Source organism: Mytilus trossulus, chromosome 9, assembly GCF_036588685.1.
Source record: "Mytilus trossulus isolate FHL-02 chromosome 9, PNRI_Mtr1.1.1.hap1, whole genome shotgun sequence".
Taxonomy (NCBI): Eukaryota; Metazoa; Mollusca; class Bivalvia; order Mytilida; family Mytilidae; genus Mytilus; species Mytilus trossulus.
This window is the reverse complement of record NC_086381.1, coordinates 64,413,388-64,427,605: the sequence shown is the minus strand read 5'-3', so window position 1 is coordinate 64,427,605 and position 14,218 is coordinate 64,413,388. Positions and strand designations below refer to the sequence as shown.

Genomic DNA, 14,218 nt, shown 5'->3' with positions numbered 1-14,218 from the left:
AACGTTTGATTTTCAAACAGTTTGATTTTGAATTTTTGTCCATTAACGATAACTTTACAGAGATGTGTTTTTGCTCATGAAAACAAGTCCACCCTTACGTTTGTCTTCCATTTCTTTCCCAACAATTATGTCCTTTTTTGCCATTATCTTTTTAAGATTTTATTTTTCTTGTATTTAAATATTAAATCATTTCTTGAAATTTTACTTTTTTTATGTTCAGGATTTGTATGCCCTACCATACCGGTATTTTGCTATTGCCGTAACCCATACTATAATATATTCTTAAATCTGAAAATTTCAATCAATAATATTATTTTTTTCAGTCCTTTCTGGTTAAAACGGGCAATCGGCATAAATATAACATTTTTGTCCTGGTATCTACGATGAGTTTCTTTACAACCACTAGGTCGATGCTCCTGGTAGTGGAGTTTTTATTCCCCGAGGGTATCACCAGCTCAGTAGTCAATTCTGTGCTGACATGAATTATCATTGGTATGGTCATAAATACAAATTAACTGTTTACGAAATTTAGAATTTTTGAAATACTAAGGCTTTCTTTACCTCAGGAATATATCATATTATCTGTAAAACTTTTAGGAATAGTGGGTCCTCAATGCTCATCAACTTCGATCTTAATTTGGCCTTTTTAACTGTTTTTTTTTATTCGAGCGTCATAAGTTAGTCTTTTGTAGACGAAACGCACGTCTGGCGCAAATACAAATTTCAATCCTGTAATCTATCACTTTATTTAGATATAGATAGTTATCAAAGGTACCAGGATTATAATTTAGTACGCCAGACGCGCGTTTTGTCTACACAAGACTCATCAGTGACGCTCATATCAAAACATTTGTAAAGCAAAAAAGTATAAAGATGAAGAGAATTTGATTCATTTTAATAGGATTGAAAAAGCCTAGTTATGAAGTTCTATACCATGGAATCGAAAGTTGTCACTGCAAAGGAACGATTGGGTGCTACTCTCAAAAGATATGGTGCAATACAGATACTTCTTGGCTTAGGCTGTTTAATCATGGCATTCGTTTCAATAGGAATCGACAAGAAATTTTGTGACAATTTAGGGAAGAAAGGTATATCTTTTTTCACTTGAATATCATAATAATTGTTGTTTATTACATTAGTTGGTCGCTGTTTAATATTTAAACAAATGTACGAATGTATAAATGAAAATTGAATGGAGATTTTTTTTTTCGCCAATACGCATCGGTTTGTTTTTCTTTAATGGTACAATACATTCAGAATTATACGATTTTTACAGTTAAATGCGACAGGGTTATATCTGCAATAATTCTAACTCGCATTCTAATTTTTTTTATATGAATAAAACAGGATTTTGTTAACAAAATTGCAAAAATTCGAATTGCTTTTTAGTCTAAAATGACAAATCGCAATAATAATTGCACTCAATAATTTCGGAATTTACAGTATTCAAAATCTATCATCATGCAATATACAGGGACTTGGAACATTAGAAATGATGTTTAATATATGTAATTGGTGTAAATCGTTGCAATAAATGTAAATATACACACATGAAGATAAGTTATATCTCACCGATAATTATTTGTTATCATACAAATTGATACATTACATTTTTTTTATATAGAAGTTGTTATTACAAATGCCACTATACCTACATTTACGTTTGATAAGAAAACCATTATGCTCGGACTAGATGGAGGATCCGTGGTGTCTGCTATTTGGGTAGGTTTAAACGACGTTTATAAGAATTTTAGCAAACGTCAAACTCTGTAATTACAGAAATGTAATAACGTAGGTATAGGTGAGTACACCAAGACAGTTATATTTTCGTGTTAAAAATAACTTATAAAAGCTGTGTTCTGCCAAAAATGTAAATATGAAATGTTTGCACCTTTTCTAAGTCAGGAATCTGATGTACAGTAGTTGTCGTTTGTTTATGTAATTTATACGTGTTTCTTGTTTTTTATACAGATGAGACCGTTGGTTTTCCCGTTTGAATGGTTTTACCCTAGTAATTTGGGGCCCTTAATAGCTTGTTGTTCGGTGTGAGCCAAGGCTTTGTGCTCTGGCCGTACATTGACCTATAATGGTTTACTTTTTTAAATTGTTATTTGGATTGAGAGTTGTCTCATTGGCACTCACACCACTATTCCTCTATCTATATAACAACAAAAACAAAATTTTCATATTTGTATTTAATATTTCTTTTATTATTTTTATTATTATTATTATTATTATTATTATTATTATTATTATTATTATTATTATTATCATTACTATTTTTATTTTTATAATTATTATATTATTAATAATATTATTATATTATTACTAATATTATTATTAAGGTCTTTCCTTTTACTAAAGGGAAAGACCTTACTGTATTTCTTCTGTTTATTATTATTATTATTATTATTCTTCCGCCAAACTTTGACGAAGTTAGCAGCCTAAACCGTAAGACGTGTCGCTTTCATGTTCACACTTTGTATCGGTGTCATGAATACCTATCTGGAACTCACCCTGTTAGTCGAAATATTTTGTCGGTTCGGAGTAATCCCTCCGAAACCCAAAAACCTTGTTATCGTTCCAACACCGTAACCGTAATAGGTAGAAAAAAAATAAAGGGTGAAATTTGTTCAGGACCAGACCCCGGTTCTTCGTTACATTTGGATCGAAAAGATTCAACGACTCATTGGTAGGGTTATGCCCCTATAAAAATTAACCGGTGTCGGTTGGCCACCAAAACTCAGAAACCATAAGTCGTAGACACCTAGGATCTTCACCAATCATCATCAATTCATGTATCTTTGAAAAATACCTCAAGGTCAAATTTGTATGTTGACCTTGACCTTTGACCTAACACCTTGTTATGGAATAATCTCAGCAACCATTATACTTACAGATGTTTTAAATAGTGGAAAATGTTTGGGTCATTACGGCGCAACTTTGTTACATTTTGACCGAAGAGATTTAACCTATTTTTAAGGGGCATAAAGTCTGTTTTAGGTTTCTGAAAAGACAAAATCAGCTTTTACTACATAACCAAAGGTCGTAGACCCATGGGGTCTTCAGCAATGACATTGGGGACTAATGACCTTGACAAAGGTCAAAAGGTCAAATGTCAAGGTCAATTCCCATATATCTAATTATGTGTTTTTGACCTTATTTAAAGGATTTTCAGTGTGTTTTAAAGCTTTTCAATGCATTTTACGTCTATTGAAACATGTATTTTACGTTATAAAAGGAAAGACCTCTCAATTGTTCAAGAACAATTGACAGTTTATTATTATTATTAAGGTCTTTCCTTTTACTAAAGGGAAAGACCTTACTGTATTTCTTCTGTTTATTATTATTAAGGTCTTTCCTTTTACAAAAGGGAAAGACCTTACTGTATTTCTTCTGTTTATTATTATTATTATTATTATTATTATTATTCTTCCGCCAAACTTTGACGAAGTTAGCAGCCTAAACCGTAAGACGTGTCGCTTTCATGTTCACACTTTGTATCGGTGTCATAAATACCTATCTGGAACTCACCCTGTTAGTCGAAATATTTTGTCGGTTCGGAGTAATCACTCCGAAACCAAAAAAACTTGTTATCGTTCCAACACCGTAACCATAATAGGTAGAAAAAAAACAAAGGGTGAAATTTGTTCAGGACCAGACCCCGGTTCTTCGTTACATTTGGATCGAAAAGATTCAACGACTCATTGGTAGGGTTATGCCCCTATGAAAATTAACCGGTGTCGGTGGACCACCAAAACTCAGAAACCGTAAGTCGTAGAGACCTAGGACCTTCACCATTCATCATCAATTCATGTATCTTCGAAAAATATCTCAAGGTCAAATGTGTATGTTGACCTTGACCTTTGACCTAACACCTTGTTATGGTATAATCTCAGCAACCTTAATACTTACAGAGAATTCAAATAGTGGAAAATGTTTGGGTCATTACGGCGCAACTTTGTTACATTTTGACCGAAAAGATTTGACCTTTTTTTAAGGGGCATAAAGCCTCTTTTACGTTTCTGAAAAGACAAAATCAGCTTTTACTACATAACCGAAGGTCCTAGACCCATGGGGTCTTCAGCAATGACATTGGGGACTAATGACCTTGACAAAGGTCAAAAGGTCAAAGGTCAAGGTCATGTCCAAGATAGCGAATTTAGTGTTTTTAACCCTATTTAAAGGATTTTCAGTGTGTTTTAGAGCTTTTCAATACATTCTACGTCTATTTGAACATGTATTTTACATTGCAAAAGGAAAGACCTCTCAATTGTTCAAGAACAATTGACAGTTTAATTATTATTATTATTCTTCCGCCAAACTTTGACGAAGTTAGCAGCCTAAACCGTAAGACGTGTCGCTTTCATGTTCACACTTTGTATCGGTGTCATGAATACCTATCTGGAACTCACCCTGTTAGTCGAAATATTTTGTCGGTTCGGAGTAATCCCTCCGAAACCAAAAAACCTTGTTATCGTTCCAACACCGTAACCATAATAGGTAGAAAAAAAACAAAGGGTGAAATTTGTTCAGGACCAGACCCCGGTTCTTCGTTACATTTGGATCGAAAAGATTCAACGACTCATTGGTAGGGTTATGCCCCTATGAAAATTAACCCGTGTCGGTGGACCACCAAAACTCAGAAACCGTAAGTCGTAGACACCTAGGATCTTCACCATTCATCATCAATTGATGTATCTTTGTCAAATACCTCAAGGTCAAATTTGTATGTTGACCTTGACCTTTGACCTAACACCTTGTTATGGGATAATCTCAGAAACCATTATACTTACAGAAGTTTTAAATAGTGGAAAATGTTTGGGTCATTACGGCGCAACTTTGTTACATTTTGACCGAAGAGATTTGACCTTTTTTTAAGGGGCATAACCCCTGCTTTAGGTTTCTTGTAAGACAAAATCAGGTTTTACTATATAACCAAAGGTCCTAGACCCATGGAGTCTTCAGCAATGACATTTTAGACTAATGACCTTGACAAAGGTCAAAAGGTCAAAGGTCAAGGTCATGTCCCAGATAGCGAATTTAGTGTTTTTAACCTTATTTAAAGGATTTTTAGTGTGTTTTCGAGCTTTTTAAGGTTGACCTTGACCTTTTCAATACATTCTACGTCTGTCGGAACATGTATTTTACATTAAAAAAGGAAAGACCTCTCAATTGTTCAAGAACAATTGACAGTTTAATTATTATTATTCTTTTTGTTCCGCCAAACTTTGACGAAGTTAGCCTCCGTAACCGTAAGACGTGTCGCTTTCATATTCACACTTTGTATTCGTGTCATGAATACCTATCCGGAACTCACCCTGTTAGTCGAAAAATTTTGTCGGTTCGGAGTTATCCCTCCGAAACCAAAAAACCTTGTTATCGTTCCAACACCGTAACCGTAAAAGGTAGAGAAAAAACAAAGGGTGAAATTTGTTCAGGACCAGACCCCGGTTCTTCGTTACATTTGGATCGAAAAGATTCAACGACTCATTGGTAGGGTTATGCCCCTATGAAAATTAACCGGTGTCGGTTGACCACCAAAACTCAGAAACCGTAAGTCGTAGAGACCTAGGATCTTCACCAATCATCATCAATTCATGTATCTTCGAAAAATATCTCAAGGTCAAATTTATATGTTGACCTTGACCTTTGACCTAACACCTTGTTATGGTATAATCTCAGCAACCTTAATACTTACAGAGAATTCAAATAGTGGAAAATGTTTGGGTCATTACGGCGCAACTTTGTTACATTTTGACCGAAGAGATTTGACCTTTTTTTAAGGGGCATAAAGCCTGTTTTAGGTTTCTGAAAAGACAAAATTAGCTTTTACTATATAACCAAAGGTCCTAGACCCATGGGGTCTTCAGTAATGGCATTTGGAACCAATGACCTTGACAAAGGTCAAAGGTCAAGGTCATGTCCAGGATAGCGAATTTAGTGTTTTTAACCTTATTTAAAGGATTTTTAGTGTGTTTTCGAGCTTTTTAAGGTTCACCTTGACCTTTTCAATACATTCTACATCTGTTGGAACATGTATCTTACATTAAAAAAGGAAAGACCTCTCAATTGTTCAAGAACAATTGACAGTTTAATTATTATTATTATTATTATTATTATTATTATTATTATTATTATTATTATTTGAGTTTTTAATAACAGGAAATGCAGCGCCTAATTATGAGAACGCTTTTTTATATCAATAAATCTGTTAACCAAGATGAAAAGAAACAGTGATTTTCATACAAAAACATTAGCTTAGATAGTGGGTTTACATATTTGATGTTTGGAAAAGATTGGCAACTTTTGTAAATCGTAATCCTAGGTGTACAATCTTTCGTCATGAAATGTATAAATGTATTATTTCTCATGTTTCTATTTATTATAGATTGTTGTCACAGGAATTGTCCCAGCTTATATGGCAAGAAATGCAGACTACAGCTTGATAAGAACTGTAAGTTATTGTAAATCATAGATAATTCCTACTAGGAAAAAAAAATGTTCTAATAAGATTACAAGATGTGATGTGACTGGTTATGAAATTACAACTCTCCAATTTAAACCAATTGGTGTAGAAGTTAGCAAGTATAGGGCATCGTACGATGATGACCTATTCCCATAGTATTTCACGGACTTGAAATGACAAACATAAAATATTCAAACGAGAAAACTAACTGTATGATTGATTTTCAACACAATAAATTAAAAACAAATATGATTACCAAAAACAAACCATTAAATAACGGCATAATGTTTTAGTGCATATTATAAATGTCTGCATTTTTAAAAAAAATAAGTAAGTAAATCAAATATTAAAATAATTTTCTTTGGAATGCTGGTCACAAAAAATGGAGGAAGAAATCCGACATTTATTTACAAATTGGTTTATGATATTGAAAGCTGCAAATAAAACAACAGCAGACACGAATATCAAAAGATACATCTGATTGTTATTTCCTTCTTTTTCATAGAAAGTGGTATTCATGGTTTTTAGCATTATGGCGACATCATTGTTCGTACCCATTATTATTGGTGCAGCAACAACTAACTATATACTGGTAAGTTCAAACATATTTTCAACATTTAATCGTCATGGCATTTAGATATGCTATTTATATTTAGAGAGATCAAATCATAATATTTTAATTGTTTGTCATGCACTATCATTATGTTTAAGTACAATTCGTGCAATTACTTCTTGCAAAATACACGAAACATGAGCTAGAAATACTTTTTATCATTAACTTGTCAATATATGATCCATATTTACCTTTTTCCTATAAACCAACATTTTTAAGAGTTTCAAACAAAATATGTGTTTAGGAATTCCACTGCAATTTAAATGAACGTATTTTTTTTCATTGGGTAAATTCGCACAAACCGATAGAACGTATTGAATAGCGTCCTATAATTGTTGACTTTTTATACATTATGACATGGATAGAAAGTTTTCTCCTTTACACTCATTATGCTCATATCATGTTTACTTATCTTATATTGAATGCAGGAATTCCAACATTTCTCTGTGTATTTACAAACCTTTTATATATATCTATCATTAGTTTCAATTTGAATTGGAATATTTGTGTCTTCATTTGTTTTTTTGTTTTATTTAACTTGTAGCGTGATAGCAACAGGGAATTGCTTGTCATAACTGGCTTTATATGCCTCCTAGAATTCCTTGTATCTGTTGCTGCGTCACTTTATTGCTGTGCATCACCATGGGCTCCATGCAAACTAGCGGTATGATTGTTTAATTTAAAATAAAATTGAGAAGGCAAATTGAGGAATGTGTCAAAGAGACATCCACCCGACCATAGAGCAAAACAATGTTTGTGTGTTGATTGATTATTTCCTAAATACTACTTCATTATGAAAAAAGGGACAATATTCGAACTTTTCTGAACTTTTCATCATTTGATTCTACGTAAAATGTATTTTTTATGTTGCATCTATCATAAATAACAGTGTACAATTTTACCGACCTTCTTGTCTCTCTATGCGTTTAGATTTATTGTGTATTTTGACAACTTAATCATATCGAAATGTTTTGCCACTAAGACCAATGTGCTAGTTATTGTTAGCAATACGAAAAAGAAAAGACGAAAGCTGTTTAATTCGTCTTAATGTAATTTTCGAATCTTGACGAAGAAACTATAATTCATACAAATTAGTAATGGCAGTTTGTGATGCTCACTTGAAACATGAACAAATGACCATTTTCGATCTTTATATATTTTAGAAGAAAGACAAAGAAGCCAGAAGTGAGCAACTCGTTGACAACGAGAAGCAAATGACAAAACTTGAACTTCCAGAATATCAACCATAATCAGCTATCTCTTATGAACTATATCATGACTGCAAAACCCATCATGATCTTTTATTACAAAAAACACTGCTTTTGTATTGCTTAGTTTACTTTATGTCTAATCTGTCTACAAGTATATTGAAAATAAAAAATGACAAAGGGTCAGGTTTTTTTGTGAATATTCTGGTAATCAGAATTTAAATTCAAAAATAAATTATTTCGTGTTTATCATTCATCAGTAACTAAAATAAATAAATTTTCTTAAATCAAAATATGAAATGTCAAAAACAATCTATTAACTATTTATACTGCGTAATAGATTTAACTTTGAGATTTTGGGATGAAACAAAAACAAAGGATTTCATATTTTCCATAATCTGTTAAAAACTGATATATAATCAGATTATATAAACCGTTCAATATATAACCATCTATTTATATATATTTGTCTAAATATAACTATATTAAACCATATAAGCAAATGTCAGTTAATTTGATTAATATAATTCACAAAACGTATCAACTTGTTTGACAACAGTTACAAGAGAACAACACATGAGTTTTAGAATGAAATATCATACTGAATGCTTTATTTTATTCCTTCCTTTGTATAGCAGATATATAAGAATAGGCTAAATAGATACAAAAAACGTAAGATGACTACTGTTAGGTATGAATCAACTGTAAAGCAAATAGTCTAAATTACAACTATAATCAATGAAATCTTCAGATGTATTTGATATATTTTTGTGTTTGCTTTCTGGAGCATTGGCAGGATTATTTTAAGAGACTTTGCTTAACGAAAAAGAATGAGTACAGTGATAATTAACAAAAACTTCGACAGATTTGTAACAATCATGGAATTTGATGTTTAAAAGCTTGATGAGGTTTTAAAACGTATTTTAAAAAGAATGACTTCTTGGAATGTTTGTGTTTTTTATTACTTTTTTTATATTCATATCAAACTTATTATCATAAGTCTTGCTTGTAGTAATAAAGTGTCAGTCGAAATTTGTTGATTACTTTACTTAGTTCTAATAAACAAAATGCACACCTCCTTAAAACTAGAATTGAGTATATGGCCGATGAGTATTACTATTGTTATTATACATGTTATATACATGTTAAGGCGAAAAAGTCAAATATGCGCTATATGGTATTAATATAACAAGTTTAACGAATCACCATCGCAGTTATTTGCAAACTTTATATCAATAGTGATAAGAGGAACATGTCAATGAATAAATCAAAACATCAGAGTTTCGCAAAACTGCAGATCTCTTTGGTGGGTTTTGATAAATTTGCTTTTGATTTGTGAAAATGGTATATTGTTTTCGATATCCATTTTTAACAATCTCTGCCTATTTCTCTGCGTTCGTCTCTGTTATCTCCCGTCTTTCATTAAAAGCAAGTATAACTTTTGTTCTTTGTTTCAATTTCGTGCGTCTGACGTGCTTTTCTGTACTCACCTTCATCAGGAATGCTCCAATATTTGAAGGAGAAAAGAGACGTGACATAAGATATAAGCTCAGGGAGCTGGTACCGTTGTTTTGTAATTTTGTTATAGTTTATTGTAGCTTCATTATATACTTTTTATCTGCTACTGTGACAACAAATTACTGCGGGCGAACACATCTTTTCTTGAAAATATCTGAGAGGTTATACTTAATGAACAGTAAATTCTTACCCTCCTAGAGCACTTGAGTTCGTTTACTAATGTTATATCAAGATTCAAGTTGCAAAATCTAAAATTGTAATTTGATTTTAGTTTTTTCTCTTTTCTTTTTTTTTTCTTTCTTGGTTGGCAACATGTTCAGAGCGATGTTACCTAGTACTGAGTGTGGATTCGAATGAATATTAGGAGACGCTCCTTGAGCTTTTGATTTTTTTGCAATTCCTTAAAGTATTGAGTTTTAATCATATTTGTATTATATTATATTATATTCGGACATCAGAAAACAACATTTTCCTCTAAATCATTGGCATGTTTTACCTTAATATCTAAGTGATTATGTAATAAAATCTTCAAATACATCGATCTAAACGTTGAAAGGACCTAAATGAAACAGACGACAATTCTTGTTTATAGCATGTTCGATATTTTGTCTACTATTTTTTAGCTGTTCGAGACATTTTTACGATTTTTAATATACAACTATGACTCAAAATATGTCAGTTCATTCACAACATTTCAAGTGATTAAATAAAAAACAATTCATTCATGGCTTTGATTATTTTTATGTTCTCCAGCTAGTCCTTTGAAGCAAGATTGAAGGAACAATCATCGTCTTGAAATAATGGCATGCATTCTTAATGTTACCTTGACGGTTCTTTTTTTCATCAGTGCGATTAAGAACATATGTTCAAATATAAGAAACCATGTATATGATAAACAGTAGGGGAAATATTTAAAGTAGCATCAAATTCCGAAATACCAACAAATTAGAACGAGATTAAAGAGTAAGTATAGCTTTTTTTCTCTTCGGAAAATCCAGTTTGAAGTCAAAGTTATTATAAATTCACATCATCCTGTTGTTCTATTTCACAAAGGCTCCGTTTGATTAAAAAGCACTGTTTTAGCCGGTGAAAGTAATTTTATAGCCCTTGATCCCCCTCTCAAAAATATAATTTTTCGATCTGTTAAAAAATGTTAGTTGAATCTATAAATGTTGACGAAAGATATTTCTGACTGGTTCATGTGGTTGGTATTTTTTGCAAAAAACATCTAAAGCTTTCAGCATCTTACAAAATCAAAGAGCTGAATAGCTCTGAGGGGAAAGACGGTGCTTGTTTATATTTTATTTTTTTCGGGGGGGGGGGGGGTATCTTTTGATAGTCCTCATATAAAGAATGAAAAAAAAGAACAGCTAGAACATGTAGAAAGGTTGACAATATTGAAATCAATTGTTGTTTAATGTAATTTTGTTTCGGATTCAATTTAGACCAATGGAAGAGATCTGCACCTTCTAAATATAAACATATAAACATTCAATTAAAGTTGATAGTTAATTATCTAAATTTCAACTAGTTGAATTCTGTCATTTAACAACAACTACAATATTTTTTTAAATCTTAAATGTGTACCACTGAACTGCAGGCTAGGGCCATTTCCTTTTTTTATTTGTGATTTGTGACAGTACTCTTAAGATTTTTTAATTTTTTTCTTAAGAAAGTTAGGACTGAAAAATCTATTCGGTTTCAAATTTCCAATGATTAAGTTCGCAGTTACAACTCTCATCACAGGGATACAGGTACTAATACAAGACAAAATGATTGATGTTAACTGTGTGAAGCTTGTTTCCAAATCCTACATTTTGAAATATTTGTAAAATTTCAGGAATAAATAGATTTAAACTGCAAAATACAATATTTTGTAATTTTTTTGTTACCATTACAATGATTATGTTGGTACACAAAATTTAGTTTTAATGGAAGACTACTTATCATATACCAAATTTTTCATTTTAAGTGATTATTTTAGTGGATAATTACTCATAAATTGAGGTGCTCCTGATTTGGAGGAAGATTATTAAAACAGAGTTTTACGGAAAAAAATCCAAAAAAAATCGTTTCTCTCCCCAATCTCTTTTAGCCCCTCGGACTTTGAAAGTTGTTTGAACTACAAATTAAAGTATTGCATGTTGATGTTTGATTCATCTACAGCAAACATAATTATGTTTAAATTTAACAAAAACATTTTTTTTAATTATTGCACAATCTTTGAAAGTGATTTAAATAACCAGTGAAGGATACCCCTGCTTCTGCGTAGTTTGGCATTCCAACAATGACGTCACTATAAAATATAATGTAGGTTGAATATATTTAGAAAATCTCGTCATACTGATTTTTCCGGATTGTGAAAGTAACGTAAATAGTGTAAAGGAGAGCTCAATATACGATAATTTCTAGAGAAATAGAAGGGAAATGTGCAAAAAAGTGTTAAAAGTAAATCTCTTCATTTGTGTCTCTCCATCTCATCAATCTCAGTAAGATTTGTTTGGGGGTTTCCACACTATAAAAACAAAATGAATGATGTGAGGGAATGTCACTCTGGTCAACCCCATAGGGGATTGACGGCTTGACGCCGTCTTTCCCAAAAAATGGTTACAATGTTTCTTAAATGTAAAGTTGCAATTTTGTAAACCTATATTCATTCTTAGCCGTAAAAAAATTGCTACAGACCACATAATGTTTGTTACTGATGATCAGTAAACAATGGTAAAGCGGTGTATCTATTCATAATAGCCGCCCAGAAAAGATATTAAGATTTGATACACCCCTTTCACTTCCAGTTTTTGATGGGTTCTTGTTGCTAAATCTTTAGTTTATGTACTATTGTTTTGTTTGTTGGTTGGTTCCTTAAGCTATGGCTTTGTCAGTTAATTTTCGATTTATGAATTTGAAAGCCTTTTTGTTGTCATTCGCATCTCTTCTTTTACGGCAATAAGATACCACAATATGAAATATCACGGTATAATTAAATAAAACTGTTTATCGCAATATTGGTCCTTGACTCTTTCTTAAGGAAGTTCGCCACTCAGTTTCAAAATAACAAGATTTCCATCACATTAGTATATTTTGATAGGGGAAATTTTGGCGGGAAATGTTCTCTCTTAGCTTTATAATTAACAGGTTAAAGTTCTAAAAACTATTCAAAAAAAAATAAGTTCATAATACTTTCACAGATGGCTTATTATTATACATGTAAAAAATTTATAAAAGAAACATGGGGGTCAATGGGTCACTTTTTGTTAATCCATTTAAATGGATAAAACCAGAGGTTTCCGAAAATCTGACAAAAATTCCAAAAACATTAAAAGCGAACATCCTTAATTGTGATGTAATTGAACATAAAAGAAAGGTTAACATTGGTGTAACCCAGATCTACACATTTGAATGATTATCGCAGCTTTTTTAAAAATTGCAAAAATAATCGCACTCTGCTTGATTTGAAATGGCATTCCAATCTATATCTTAACTATAAAATTGAGTGTAAAAACCACGAAAGATTTCAAATGGACAACGAATTGACCTTAAGAACTGAAAACATCACAATGCCACCAAAAGGTCAGCAAAAATTCCCGCTCGTGAGGAAGACTTCAACTGTCCCCGTTAGCAAGTAAAAATCTAAATGTCTTGTGTGTGGTGTCTATCATTATTGCTTTAGTGCTTTGTGTGTGCTACTTTTTGTGTTTCTTTGGTACATGTGACGTGGTTTTGTACATTGACATTTATTATTTTTAACTACGCCATTAAAGTGCGAGGTTTTGCATGCCACAAAACCAGGTTTAACCCACCATTTTTTCCATTAGAAATGCCCTGTACCAAGTCAGCTGGAAGATGGCCATTGTTATTTAATTGTTCCTTTCTGTATGGTTACATTTTAACGTTGCGTCGTTTGTCTTCTCATATTTTTTAGTGTGAATTCACATTGCGATAAGACGTGTCACGGTACTTGTCTATCCCATATTCATGTATTTGGTTGTTATGTTATGTTTGTTATTCTCCTGGGATTTTGTCTGATGCTTGGTCTGTTTCTGTGTGTGTTACATGTCAGTGTTGTGTCGTTGTTCTCCTCTTATATTTAATGCGTTTCCCTCGGTTTTAGTTTGTTACCCCGATTTTGTTTTTTGTATACTCCTGTTGCCTTTATTTGTAGTTAACTTCCACTATATATGTTATTGTTCTATTATAATGTCATTATGTTATTGCATTATTATAAAATTGAAAATACTTTGAACGACAAAAATGTTTTATATCTCTTCCTGCGTGACGTGTCATTCCAACATCAGACACGCGGAACCATATGCAGACATTTGGGTTCAATTTAAATTTTAAATGAATATTATATAAGTAGTAACACATGTGGTTGTTCAATTTTATATTACCTTTTTTGTGCTTCTTGGT

At 32.0% G+C, this 14,218-nt stretch overlaps 1 protein-coding gene across 1 annotated transcript in view; it reads left to right on the top strand.

Annotated features, from left to right (window-relative positions):
* The window catches only part of LOC134684850 (uncharacterized), a 33,471-nt gene extending 25,139 nt beyond the window's left edge, over window positions 1-8,332 (top strand). Inside the window, exons 3-8 of the mRNA XM_063544160.1 lie at window positions 902-1,088; window positions 1,625-1,722; window positions 6,392-6,457; window positions 6,975-7,061; window positions 7,627-7,746; window positions 8,246-8,332. Coding sequence (XP_063400230.1) covers window positions 920-1,088; window positions 1,625-1,722; window positions 6,392-6,457; window positions 6,975-7,061; window positions 7,627-7,746; window positions 8,246-8,332 — 627 coding nt within the window. The 5' untranslated portion in view covers window positions 902-919. The remainder of the gene's footprint in view (window positions 1-901; window positions 1,089-1,624; window positions 1,723-6,391; window positions 6,458-6,974; window positions 7,062-7,626; window positions 7,747-8,245) is intronic.
* Window positions 8,333-14,218: the final 5,886 nt, after the last annotated feature.